The following is a 14,498-nucleotide window of genomic DNA, read 5'->3' as shown; positions in this document are numbered from 1 at the left end:
AACTGGCCACTCACAATTATCACTGTGGAAGTCAAAAGGAAATGAGATAGTGGATGGCGCCTTCCCAAGCATGTGCAGGAAAATGGAAGAAGGGCCTTTTTCCTACAACACCTTACTCAGCTAAAAAACAGTAAGGCAGAGAACCCCATTTGTGTGAAGTATGGGGACCAAAAAGAGCTTATCCTAAACATATAATATTCTTAATAGGAAATTCAAACTGCAATTTCATAAATATAAATGGGCCTATTTTTAAGGGAAAAAAGTAAAATCAAATCCTGAGTGTGGACGTATTTTTAGTAGTAGTAGTGTTTCTTCAGTCAAGAACTCACAAAATATACATGAAAGTAAAATTAAATGGATGAGGTAAAATACCAGCGTAGCGGAGCCTCTGTGATAAAAGTGTAGCATAAGTTACTATGACATGTATTAATAAACTGTATAAGTCTAAAATACTACAATCTGTGAAGTATAAACGCACATCACCTAAAACACAACTGCAGAATCTGCATATTGAATCCAAAGTGGAGAACAAATCAGAAGCGGCTATTCCTGGAACCAGTTATTTGCCTTGTCTTCATTGCAGCAACACAAAATTTGACTACTGAGCAACTAATAAAAGGTTTCAAATTTTCTAGATGATTCACATATAAGTTGTCTGGCCTACATATTAAGGGCAGAATATTATTTATTATTTATTTAAAGATTTGTACGGCTGCCCACCAGAGCACAATTCTAAGTAGACCTAATCTCTCTGTAAAATTTACACTGTAATACGTGAGTTATGGATTCAATCTCTGTCATCACATGGGCAGGTGCGCTTGAGTAACAGGGTGTTGGAGTATCTGCCTCCATGTGGATGTTAAGGTATTATGTCTAGCTTTGAAAAATGCTATCTTAAGCCGGGGGAAAGGAAGGTTCTGTAAATATTTTGCTGTTTCCCAAATGCCTCTATTTATCCAACTTTGCCATACTGGGGCAACCTATTAACTTCAGCCTGGAACTGAGTGATCAGATGTTCTGCTTGATTGTACTCTAGAGAAATTAGGAATGATGTGGAAAGCTTGTATAGTGCCAAATTCTGCTCTACAGCCTTATGAAAGTGATCCATAACAAATAGAGGAGTCAGGCCAGCTGAAAAGAACTGGATTCCCAACTCCTCCTCCTCCTCCTCCTCCTCCTCCTCCTCCTCCTCCTCCTCCTCCTCCAGGTTCTTACCTGGATTGTGGCATTCCTGTCTCAAGTCTTAACCAGGCGTTCGCTGTTCCATTGGGTGCAGTGAGGATTGACCGCAGGAATTGTGTTTGCACTGATTCCAGCGCATTCTTCTTTGCGTAAATTCCACTTACCAACTCTTTTAGGAATATTTATAGAATATGGTTAACAGCATGACATGATATTTGTGCAAATAATTATGAAGCATCTAGAGATTATCACATATTATTTCAAAAATTAAAATAAGGGGACAGAAATTCTAAATGTGTTCATAGATTCAAAGAACAAAATTTTTACTGTCAGAAAAACCTGTGCATGGATTGCCTAAAAACAGTTCTTTACAGATAAAATATCTGGCTTTGCCCTGTTGCACTGCCAAAGCAGCAAGGAACCATCCGTTACATATTCAAACATATATGCAGAAACACGGTAATAATTTTGGTCTGGTATGCCTGTAAGCCAGATTGTGTGTATGTGTGTAAACTTAAAAGTAAATTCCACTGAATTCAGTGAGGTTTACTCGTAAATAAAACTCTGTTAGGCCAGTCTAAATCTAGTATTTATTAAAACATTTGTTGAGAGTTCAATTGTCCCAACATTTAGATCTGTTTCAATTCTAAAGAAGCTCTCTAAAAGGGTGAAATGTTGTCTGTTAATTATACTTCTGATTTTGAATAAGCATTTTATATATCGTAATTGCTACCCAAATTGGGATAAACCTAGGAAAGAAAAAAGGAATTCAATTTCCAGCTAAGAGAAGAAGCATGACAAACAGCTTTTTGCTGTAAAAAGCTCTTGATTTAGTCAGCAATGTAAAGATCATTCTGCGAGTCTGAAGATCCTATGACTAGAATTTCCTTAAATGAGATTTAAAATGAGACAAGTGAAGGTATTACACCATTTTCATCTACTCTCTCCTTCTCTACACATTCAGAACACAGTGCTTACCCCTCTTTTTTTATGCATCAGTTGAGTCAAATATAGAAATGCTCTAAGTTCTACTGGCAGAAGTATTCTGACTTCTTTTTGAGAATGGCCTCCCTTCTTCCCACATATGAGCCTGCACTTCAATTACATTAAAAAAAAAAAAGATTGTTAGGTATAATAAATACTGAAATGGGTCATCCATGAATCACAAATAAGGGTAATTAAGTGTATTAATTTGTTGGCATTATGGTTTAATGTACTAACTAGCTAACCCCTAGTACAGTGTTTCCCATCCCTGGGTACTGCTAGATGTTTGGGTTCCCAGAATGGTCAACACTGAAGTACGAACCTAAGTGTAACTCCAAGCATCTGGGAGTCACCGACTGGACAAATTTAGTATACTTCAAAGGTAATGATAAAGGGCACTGTCTACTCAGAAGATAGCTATTATTCTTTAATAGTCATATATAGACTGAAATGACCATCTCCATATACGGAGGCAGTAGGCCTCTGAAGAGCAGATGCTCTGAATATCTTGATGCCCTGCTTCTGAGATTCCAAAGGCATCTGGCTGGTCCCTGTTGAAATAGTTTTACTTTGTAGCAGAGAGGTGGAGGAAGTGCATGGTCTGTCTTTGAAAAGAACTTTCTGTTCTATTTGTTTATTTATTTTATTTTATTTAAGCAATTTATATGGCCACCCAACTCACTCACGGTGACTCCGGGCGGCTTACAGGAATAAAAATCCCGAATACAAAACCCACTACACCCACCCCACCCCCTTACGCTTCTTTTCATCCATTAAATAGGTATCTGCTAAGCTGTAAACATCAAAACCATCCTTGAGTCCAAAATGTTTTCCATTTAGATTATTTGCATTTTTCAAGACCAAAATACTTAGCATGGAACAGCTCAGGAATAGGACAACTATGCCTCAGCTCAGGAATAAAAGATGCAGCAGGTTATTTGTTGCACAAGCTAAATAATCAGTGGGCAGTGCACTTCACCTTTTTCAGTCCTTCTCTGATATGATTAATGCTATCAAAAGACCACTGATAAGCAATATGCTATCAGCAGGATAGGTTAATATCCTCCACTGGATATTCATTACCCCAAGTACATCATGCAGCATTGTAATTTGTTCACAAATGCATGAAACATGGAAGTGCAGAGTTTTGCATACTTTTCAGCTGAACATAAATTGGCAATTAAAATAGGCACTATTATCAGTGGTCATGTGGCAAAAAGCAGGTAAGCATGCACAGGAAAACTTAGCACGCATATTATATGGTTCTTTTTAACCATGGCTAATTAAATAAGTCATAATGGTAGGGGTCAAGCAAACCATAAGCTATGGTTTAAAACCCTTAATTGCCAGCTTCATACAGCACACTAAACCAAAAGCATACAAACCAGATTAAGTCTTAAATGCAAAGTGTGGATCCAGCCAAAGGGTCCGAGCACTCCCAAGAATTCACACATTTTATATTTTAACTCTCTTTAATTGGGGATGATGATTTTCACAGTATTTAAATTTAACAATTCCTAATCTGCTCTCAAATTTATTACCTCAGTTGTACAGAAGGGTGCAAGTTCTTTCCACATAGAGCTATTATACTGAACAAAGGAACAACTCAGGAAAAATGAAGACCAAGTGAGATCTGGATACAGAAATAAATCTGCCTTGCAAGATAAAACAAAAGTTACTTTTAATGAATTTTGGGCCTTCTGAACCTCCTTCTCAGACAAATATGGTAACTACAACTAGATGTTACCATATTTAATAAAAAACTAAGATGCAAAGGGCAAGGAAATAGCTGCAATATAATTTTGCATGCTTCATCAGGAATGCAAACATTAGAATGACTTCCCAAAGGAGGTTGCTTTAGCATTTTACTTGCTAAACAAAGGACTACATTTGCCTGCTATTGTCCATTACCACCTCTGTTCTATGGGTGAACTACTACTTCAAACAAACATTCTCAAGATTTATCTCAAAGGGGCACGCGCTCGCATATGCATATAAGCAGACTTTGGCTCTTCTTTGATCCTACAAAACACAGAAACTAATATTTGGAGTTTCTAGGAAAGTGTTTCACTATCTTATTTTATATTATCTTTCTATCTGAGGCTGAATAAATGTTTCATAGGGGAATAGCTATACGTTGCATATATGTACTTTATTGGAGAATTGCAGAGTTCAGCATTTTCTTTGCATGTTTTTATTAGACTACTGATCCTTAAAGCAGAGTCAACATAGACGTAACAGTGCCTTACCTTTAGTACCCTCTGGATAGAAAGTCAAGATATAAAATAAACAAATAATACTATTGCTGGGAAGGCTTTAGTGGTTTTTTACCCCAAGACTTGTGTTAGTTTTTATATATTTTGATCAAAAGCAACAAAGAAATGACACTTTAGAAATATATTTTCTCAAATAGCCAATATGCACGTAATTTAATGGGACCATGCTAATAGGTTTACCATAGTTAATACACATTTTTATGTCTATATACAACTATCTGTACATGATTTGTTGTGTTCCCTATCTCAAAAATAGGTATCAGCTCCAAAGGTATCTACAGTGTAAAACAGACAACGCAAGCCAATAAGAAGAAGCGATTTAGAGAGAAATTTGAAGCAATCAAGGGATAGTGCCAGATAAATGTTAAGAGGCGGAATGTTAGGCCTGCAGAATTTTAAGAGAGAATCAGCAGACTAAGCTGGACATCAAGAAATCTTAAAGCATCTAGTGCTAAAGTTCTTAGAACAAAGTTCTTAAGATGGAATATGATGAAACATGTGGCAAAGAACTTAACGTACATTAAAGCCAAGAGCATGTTGTTATTGCTGGACATAAAAAGGGATAAGCAGCCAGGGAACAAATTTGAAAATGACAGCAGTGTGTAGTTTGAGCAACACGGATAAACAATTTTGCTAGCTCAATTTGGACTAGACATGAAAGAGCTTCAGGGCAGAGAAACAGAAGTGTTTGAAATGAAATATTTATTCATGCCACACTGATCTATACTAATGTCCTGACATTAGTTGAGGCTCTGTCTGGTCTTTATAAAGTTCGTGTATGGCAATATTAAAATTTTGCTAGATTTTAACTACTCTACTAATCTTTGCCTGAAACGGTTATGTTTTTCCTGAATACCACTGGCATCCACTTTTCCAAATTACGGCCTTTCATCAAAGACTTACTCATCTGTTTGCTTGCAGAGTACCATAGCTATGACTGGTGCTCAAGGGCTGGGTTAGTCTTGGTGTGCTTGCAAATACTTGCACCATATTCACAGACTTGAACAGATTCAGGATTGAGTCAATGGTCAAAGTGGGTGCTTGTCAACGTGGATCCAAAACTAAGCTAAATTTAAGATGCCCATCTTTTCTTTTGGCTTCAGTACTTTTATATAATTTACGTGTAATGCGCCAGTGTTTTCTGCATGTACATGTGCTTTCCGCTTCAGCATAGCCACAGAGAGCCACTTACTATTCCACCTTCTTTCTGCAAGGACCATTTCTATAGGGGGCAATCTCTCATCTCCCTAGATTTAAAAAATGTCAGATACTATAGCTTAAAAGAATTTCTGAAGACCCACAGATACTTTTGCACATATTTCTAAGTCATTAGCTTCCTCAAAAGAGAGTTCCCTTTGCCAGTTATAGAACAGAATCAGATACCTCATTAAATAACAGGCAGAACTCTTTAGTAAATAAAGAGCAAACAGTTAATTTTAAATAGCTGCATATGCACTTGATGAAATTCCTTTTTTTACACACCACTAAAGATGCAGGACCCTGCTGTTATCCTTGCATCTCTTCATTCTCCAAACATTAAATTCTGCAGATTTACATGGAGTTTCAGCAGAATTCAACATCTGGTGCAAGTCAGCCACTTCATTTATTACTTAATGGCATTAATGGTCATATTATGAACAAAACTCTTCATATGTGAACCAGTTCAAATTCAAAATGTTTTTTCAAACTACTCAAATTTGAAATACCCTGTTTGAAGTCTGAAATAGTTAATTACTTTGGAAGTGTTTCATGCTTCAATCAGCATTTTGTATTAAAACAGAACTCAAAGCAAAGGAGTTTCAAGCTCAAAATGCTTACCAAAAGATCAAAACAATATGTTTCAAATGTAAAGCAGTTGTGAAACAGTTCAAATTTGAAATGTTTTGTATACCACTGGTTCACATTCGGATTTCCTTCTTTGCAATCTCTCCATCATGAAACTAAGAACTGCAGAAATATGCTGCCTGAACAAACTTGGACCAATTTCCAGTTCTAAGCAGGTCCTTGGTTTACGATAAGATTAGTTAGGAAAGAGCCAAAGGTCCTAGATTTCAGCAGGACCTATATGCAGTGTTCAGCTTGTTTTAGGCAGAGAAATACATTTTCAGCATTTCTCACTAACAAGTTGTGAGCCAGAATAAGCAGTCCTGCGGTGGGAGGGAAGCAGAGAAATCCTTACTGTGAGATGACAGTTCTTGCAAATCAGAAGACAGGCAGCTCTGAACAATCAGGGGGCACAATCCACTGACTCTGTGTCCTGTATTAATTAGACAGAGAGGAAGGACCTATTGGATTTACTACTCAGGATGGACTGATTTAAAATAGCAATTTTAAATCTGTGATTTAAATCACCACAAAAAATTTGATTTAAGTACTTAACCAAGCAGTTTAAAATGTACGAGGTTTGCCTTTGTGTGATGGATACAAAGGCATTGTGGGAAAACTAGCAGAAACTGGCCATTGCCTTAATGAACAGGGTGTATTTCTATGTGTGAACACATACCTGCACCGTGAAACAGAACACAAAGAAACAGGATAAAATAAGACATGCACAAATATGACAACTGAATGAGGCTGTTGATTCACGTACCATTCTGGTTGTCTACTATACTGTATTCTCAATACATTCTGTACTTCTTTTCAGTCTTTATCCCAGGAGACCACAGTCAGACTCAAGACTATGTGGGCAATTTTTCTATTGAGTTATAACTCCATAGGAAGAACCATCTTCATGATAAGGTGTATCATGGGCCAGGTCCTTGAGATTTGTTTTGATTCTGATGTTATGATTCTCTCTTTTGCCTGCTTTGGTAGCTATGGGAACAGGCAACTAGTTGTCCTACTGCCTCTCTCCTTTCCATCCAATTGTTATTTACACCATAACTCACAAAAAAGGGACCTTTTCAAGCCATATTTGCAACTTTTTGTGGCAGAATCTGTTTGCCATATTATTACACTTTCACACAAAGCTATTAACCAGCTCATATGTTGCCTATTGTAGCCTTCATTCTTCATTATCCTGGTGATTCTTTCCCCGTTCTTACAAAAAGTAAAAAAAAAAAAAATTAAACACAAGGAAAGGAACGCATATACAAATTCACTGGCACTTCAGCAACACCCCCAGGTTTTCTCTTGAGAAGGCATGAAAGATTCTGATGGGATTAGGAGAGAGAAGCAGCTGTCCTCGCTTTAGGAGATGTTCAGGAGCCTCAAAAATCTCTAGCTACAGAGATTATTATGCTATATTTCATTGACATTATACTCCTCAGCCATGAATGCTGTGCAGATCCCCTTCCATCTCCTAGTTTACGGAAGTAAAATGTAACATGTTAAAGCTAGTATCTACTCTTTAGGCCAGTATCCTATGCACATACTGTTATCCCAAAGTACAATTTCTGTATGTTATGTTTCTTTCAAATGTAATTGTTCTATTCAACTGAATGATCATACTTGATTAATCCTGTAGAGAAATCATATTACTCTTGTGAGTTTAATGGCAGCTTTCTTTCCTTTGGAGCACTCCAGAAGTCCTATCTTACAATTCCGGTAATTCTCATTAGTTATGCTGACTGGGGATTAAGGAAACACTGGTTCCAATGCATCCAGAGTGCACCAGGTTGGGGAAGGCAGGTCTACATTATTTCTTACGCCTGGATCTACACATGCACTTTGTTCTTTGCTACTGGAAATATAGAATCACGCAATTATGTCAGAAGTTATTTTGGAAATAGTGCCGTTCCATTCTTTAACCAAAGCAGGAACTGCAATGCAGCAATTACTATAAAATGCAGTAAAATACAGTATAGTAGGCTGCCCAGGCTCTGCTTAAGTATCTCCAACAAAACTAGCATCTCCAAGACAATCTGTTTTACTACCAAACAATCCTCACCAGCTGAAAGGTTCTTGGTGCTTCTTTGCAATTTCATCTATTCATTCTAGCCTTCTCCTTCTGGACCCAGAGAACAACTCTGATTCTTCGTCTGCATGACTGTCTTTCAAACTCTATTTATTAATTATGTTTTAATTCACTAATGATGAGACTTCTCTGGATAAACTATAATACTGTTTGAAGAAATGAAAACAATAAAATAATAAAAATAAATAAACGTCACTATGCTAGTTGAAAAGAGGCAGATATGTTTAGGGTGTTATCCAATTCTAAAATGCTTAGAAGAGAAACAGCCTAGGGCAAGAAGGGCACTGGGGTATTTCCTAGATGACTGTTGTAGCCAACCTGTGGAGGAAGGCTTCCAGGAATTATTGGAGTGCCCAGGTAGGTACATACAGCATACTTACAGACAATGGCCTCAGATGGGACAAGGTTTAAAAGAACAGCATCAGCATTCTGAGTTTGGTATACAAATGGTCTGGAACCCAATATAGCTGGTATCTCATTATTCTGTTGACCAACCCCAATTAGTAAACTAGCAGTGCTATTCTGGATTACCTGAATTTTCGAATATAACTCTAATGACAACAATGGCAGTAATCTGAGTAATTAAGGTATAATATATAAATGATTCCAGGCAATACTTGTACAGTTAGGACTGATTAGCTGGTAAGACACTATTTAGCCACTCAAGACAGCCTCCAGTGACAATGACAAGAGCAGTCCCAAACTGCATAACTGAAATTTCAAGGGGAGTGCCTCAATCTCCAAAACAGATTGAGTATCATTCACTTGGGTAGACAACCCACCTCCATCTCATGGTACCTCCATCTTATCTAGGGTGCATTTTAACACACTGAATGCCAAATGACTCTCAGTCAGCTAGGCAAGAAACTGAAGGAACAGATTTCCAAGGACACCAAACTCTAATATGTACATTTATTGTAAGGAAGTTAATGAAGCCACATCAAAAGAATTCCAGAGACTGCTATCTATCAAATACAAGCCCTGTTTAGAGTAAAATCAGGGTTTAAATTCTGGCACCTATCTATAGCATAATGAGCTAGAAGCCACTCCCTTTTGGGCATTATCCATTCAGGATATCCACTACCTCCCTGTGATTAGGCAAAAAGGGGAGATACCGTGTGATGTTATTGCATTTTCACAATATTTGTTCATACCCTGAATAATCTCCCAGTATGTTAAAGAACTTTATGACAAACCTGCTATAGAACAGAGCAATAATCCCCAACACCAATTTTTAGAATAGGTTCATCAGGTAGGGCCAGAAGTATTATAAAACAGCAGCCTGAATTCCCAATTCCATCCTGAAGCTATTAAAGAGGTCTTAAACACTGCCCTAAAGCCAGAATGAAAACTATCTAGAAAATCATTCATTCTGAAATGCCCAGGATTGATTAGCATCTGTCTGTTCAATCACCTCTCTCAAGAATGTAGCTGCTAACAGTCAGGCTACATTTGTCCTCAACAACTAGGCCCAACACAGCTTTCTTCCAAAATAACCCAATTATTGTCTCTTTCAAAAAGAAAGAGAAATTAACCACTTCCAATATTCAAGTGACCATTATGTATTTATCAGGTGTACCAACCAAGAACTCAAACATAAAAATATGCAGTCAAACTTCATAAACTTTATCTAGACCTTTACAACTAAAAGTAGAACAATAAAGCTGAATGAAATAGTGCTCTGGATATCTCTAAGTTATTCTGAATATGAGCAACCTCTCTTTAAAATGTCATATATATTTACTGTGGGTTTGATAAATTATTTCAGTATCCACGTGTAAACAAAACCCTTTACTTCCCAGAACAGCTTAAATGAATAGATTTGATGCAAGGCAAGTGAAAAATAGCCCTTTTGCCACTCTTGCTACTCAGTAATGAGTTTCTGCTCATTTTTAATTAAATTAAGCATGAGTTTTCTTCTACTGACTTTTCAATTATCACACTAACTTCACTGTCCTAAACCCTGGGATATTCTGATTTGGCTCTGAAAAAAGGAAAAGGATACTTGGGTGCATTCACATTAACATACATTAACAAATCACATTCCTCTGTTTGACCAGAGCTTCAACAGGGGTATCAAATATTCCAATGGTACCTCCCCAATCCAACCCTGCAATCCCTCCAGAACCATAAATATCTATTTGCCTTCAGGAAGACAACTCTTCAGGTAGAATCCCTACCTTTAGAGGGGAGAATGCCACTGAGTACTTAAATCTCAACAAATAATGATATTACATCACTCCCTTTTAAGTGTTACAGTCTTCTCTTTTGGAACATCTTCCTATCCATTCAAATAAATCAAATCTAGAATGCTACTTTTGGGGATGGCAGCATACAGACAACCCTAGTTGACATCATTAACTACAGGAGATAAAATGGCCTCAGTGTGCATCTAACAAGGCCATCAACCTGGGAGTTCTCAACAAGTCCAAAATTGTAGCTCAAATAGGGAGACTTCTCATCTGTCCTGAATGCAAAGCACCATACACATTCACAAACCTGGCACACTGGCAGACAGGAAGTCAAGAAGGAGAGTCTTAAAGTCCACAACCATCCCCACCTCCATGACCTTTGATCATGTGCTCATGTAACACCAAATGTCCTAGCCAACACATCTAGGTAAGACTTAAATTTGTTCTCTCCTTAAACTTTACTTACATACATTTAGTCCTAAATTAATTCAGTCTGGATTTAACTGACATTTTGCCACAGTACTACACAATACAAGGACAAGCTGATATGGCAGCCAGAACTTACAGGGGAAGTTGATAAAGCAGCTGACTCCCCTTCTCCTCACGTGGCACTCCTGAAAATGATGGGGCTTTGAAATTGGGCTTTTAATGTACAGGCTTTGGATTACAATCTGGTAACTCTGTAATTCAGGAATCAGCAATGCATCCAAATTGTAAGTCAAACCTGCATCATTTATATGCAACAAACTAACAAAACTGCATGTCACATGAGAATACCAATGCCTGCTTCTGTTATGGAGAAGTAGGCTTGACGGCACAATTAAGTTTAGAGAAATAATCACCTGAGGTCTTTTGCTTTCTCCTCTATAGTTCTCTATTCAGAATCAGCATTATCCAAGCTCCAAACTGCACCTGACTTTTTCTTCTTGCAGAAACAGCACCATCATGATTTTGGTGCCCACATTCTAATTTGTTGTGTTAAAAAGTGTCCTTTGAGTCAAGTTCAACTCCTGCTGAATTCTTGATCATATCCATGCAGTTTTCTTGGCAAAAGCATGGAGGTGATTTGCCATTGGCTTACCTTTTTGCAGCTATTTTGGAGAAGCCACAATGTTATTGCCTACCAAAACTGAAGAATTTATATACATTTTCAAGTAAAATGTTTGGAAGGGGATAAATTGTTTAATTAAGGTCCCTCCCCCCACCCAAATAAATGTATCTTTTATATCATCAATGCAGCCTGAGAAATGAATTCTCATTTCTCACATCTTTCTTCACTTGCAGATTAGCAAAGTGAAATCTAAACATTACTAGATTTTCACATGCTGGATTTATGCCCTTATCTTGCTGTGCTTATATCTTAGTTATAATCCTAATCTTTATTGCCTAATCTTTATTCTTTCATTTGAGATCTCATGTTTACTGGAATTAGCACCAATTCTTTCAAATTACAAAGATTTGGAGCTGCTCTATGCTTGTGAAAACATCAGTGAGCTTTACTAAATCACATTCTATTGACAAGAAATGTTTAATAAGGGTTCTGAGCATGGGCTTTCAAGATTCTCAACTATTAGGCAAAGTCTAGACAGACCAACATCTGGGAGAAAATTCACAACATCCCAAGATTTCCATGAAATAAAATGGAAGGAAGGAATTCCAGATACATTCATTTTTGACAAGCAAGCTAATTTCTTTGGAATGGGATATTTTCCAAAGAGCTTAGGAAGTATCCTGAGTCTTAAGAACTATAATGGAGTATTCCAGAATGTAGACATATGGCGCTAATCTTAGTTTCTTGTGTTTCCACTTAGAAGAATCTTGTACAGGTGGGCAAGGCAACCTTGTCTGGGACCTTGAAGAGATGTTTACTGGTCAAAATAAGCAGTACTGAGCTAAGTAAAGAGCACTTCAGCTCAATACAACCAAAAAAGAAAGAACCCTCTTTAGTGACCTAGGTCTGGATTTTGGAGAAATCACACATTATGCTAGTATAAGCTTCACATGGTTGAAACTAACATGGATTAATGGCTGGTCACTCGTTAAGAAGAGGCATGCATTTTAACACCTTTCTCACAAACTGTACAAGGTGGTAAATCTTTGAACTTAGTATCTTCCATGATGCTAAGTTCCCACATCCTCACATATCCAGTTCTAGCTCAAGCAAGCATGAATTTACACTTGCAGCAGCCTGAGCTACAAATTCTCAGTGCAAATGTCCCTCTTGCTGTGAAACAATAAGCTATCTTAGATAAGCTATGCCCTCCCATTGTTGGCCCTTCTTCCAATATAGGCTTATCTTAAACCATTGCTGAAACATGGAAATCAAAATAACATGTATGAAATATTGTGAACACTCAAAAGCACTATATTATTAAACAACAACAAAAAAAATGTATCCTGGGAAGCCAGGATAGCCCCTCCCCCCACTTTTTTTTGATGTGCAGGAATTTCCTCCACTTATTATCTTTCCTTGGAAAAATATTCAGTAATATGAACCCATATATGCAGTCTGAGATGGAAGAGTCCACAACTATCTCATCAGCTGCTTAAGAGAAATTGTTATAAGGTTCTAACTCATTGTATATCATGAAGAAATCTAATGCCAAACACCCTCTCTTCCAATTATTATTAATACCTGCGTGGATGTATATCTGTGAAAAGACTGGGCTATATAAAATATAAAGTTAAAAACTGCTAATGGATGCAAACTTCTGACACTTCCACATCCAGTCCTCATAAATTGGTTCCACAAAGGGCAGCTGAGGGGGAGCTATTAAGCTGTGTCAGCAAAGCCAATTACCTCCAGTGCAGCAGAAGGCTTCTTTTTAAGTTCTTCACATTTTCGGAATTTGCAAATCTGGTGTCCAGTTTTACGGTTCCTACAACTGCTGCACTGCTCACAGTTTATTCGTCTTCTGCAAGGAGGGCACATGCCACATCGTTTTCGTTTCTTTTTCCCTGAATTGATGGCAGATGCCAATTCATTCTGCATTGGGTACTCTGCTAAGCCAGCCATATGGAGTGCACTTTCTGCCAAAAATACACCAGCAGGGGTCATAATGAAAAGGCCAGGGTTGATGGGAAAAGCCCCCAGGTAAGGAAAATCAGATGGGTTGTTCATTGTTTCAGCAGCTGAGACAGCTTCCATGTCTGAGATGCCCGTCCCATGGTCATTAGGCAGGGGGATGTGCTCCTGGACTACTCTTTTGAGCAGCTCTGTGGACTGAGCAAACTGTTGCAAGATGTTTTGTCCTTCCGAAGAAATATCTGATTTGCTCAACATGTCAGAGATGGTTTTGTGCTTTGAGGTAGAATTGCTTTTTTCCATGATTGCCTCATTGCTGTTGGCCATAGGAGCACATTTCTCTGAATGTTCACTTAATGAGCTGGTGCTACCAAAAGCAGAGTAATGGGAAAGTGGTCGAGACTTCTTAAGACTTTTGTTTAAAGGTTCGCTTATTATCCCACTTTTGTTCCTCCTTTCCAAATTGACTGAGGGCTGAGAATCACCGGAATTGTTGCTTTTTTCCAACAAGCCTGGCTTGATACCAGCATCTTGATGGGCGTCAAGATCAGACATCTTTTTTTTTTTTTAACAAAGGAACCAGACAAAGCAACAAGCCCACTTACTGTAGAAAATAATCAATCACCACAATACTAAGAGCAGTAATCACAAAAAAAATGGAAGGGGCAAGATCTGTCCTCAGTGCAATTTCACAGTCATTACAACATCTCCTGCAGGTTTCATATATCACACGTAGCTCTGAAAGTAAAGAAAAAACAAAAAAACAGAGAACAGAGAGGAGAGAAATTAGCAAAGAGTTAGTATCTGCTAAAACAAATGGCTTCTGTATTAGTGCTTGCTTAAAACGTCCCTTGTAAAAAAGTCAGGTCCATACCACATACACGTTCAGAACATGTGTTTTTCAATTTGACTTGTTTTGTGTG

At 37.7% G+C, this 14,498-nt stretch overlaps 1 protein-coding gene across 23 annotated transcripts in view; it reads right to left on the bottom strand.

Moving 5' to 3' along the window:
* The window catches only part of CXXC5 (CXXC finger protein 5), a 238,351-nt gene that overhangs the window by 154,991 nt on the left and 68,862 nt on the right, over nt 1-14,498 (bottom strand). For 17 of the 23 annotated variants that reach the window (XM_088131509.1, XM_088131513.1, XM_088131506.1 and 14 more), the window contains one exon: nt 13,351-14,313. In XM_088131509.1, the coding sequence (XP_087987635.1) occupies nt 13,351-14,130 (780 nt within the window). In that variant the 5' untranslated portion in view covers nt 14,131-14,313. The other 6 variants (XM_088131523.1, XM_025172054.2, XR_015794240.1 and 3 more) reach the window with 5 other exon arrangements.

Source organism: Python bivittatus, unplaced genomic scaffold, assembly GCF_059951505.1.
Source record: "Python bivittatus isolate LINGU-HERP-01145 unplaced genomic scaffold, Pbiv_v1 ctg000960_np1212, whole genome shotgun sequence".
Lineage (NCBI taxonomy): Eukaryota > Metazoa > Chordata > Lepidosauria > Squamata > Pythonidae > Python > Python bivittatus.
Note: the sequence above shows the minus strand (reverse complement) of the source record. Positions and strands in the feature narration are given on the sequence as shown.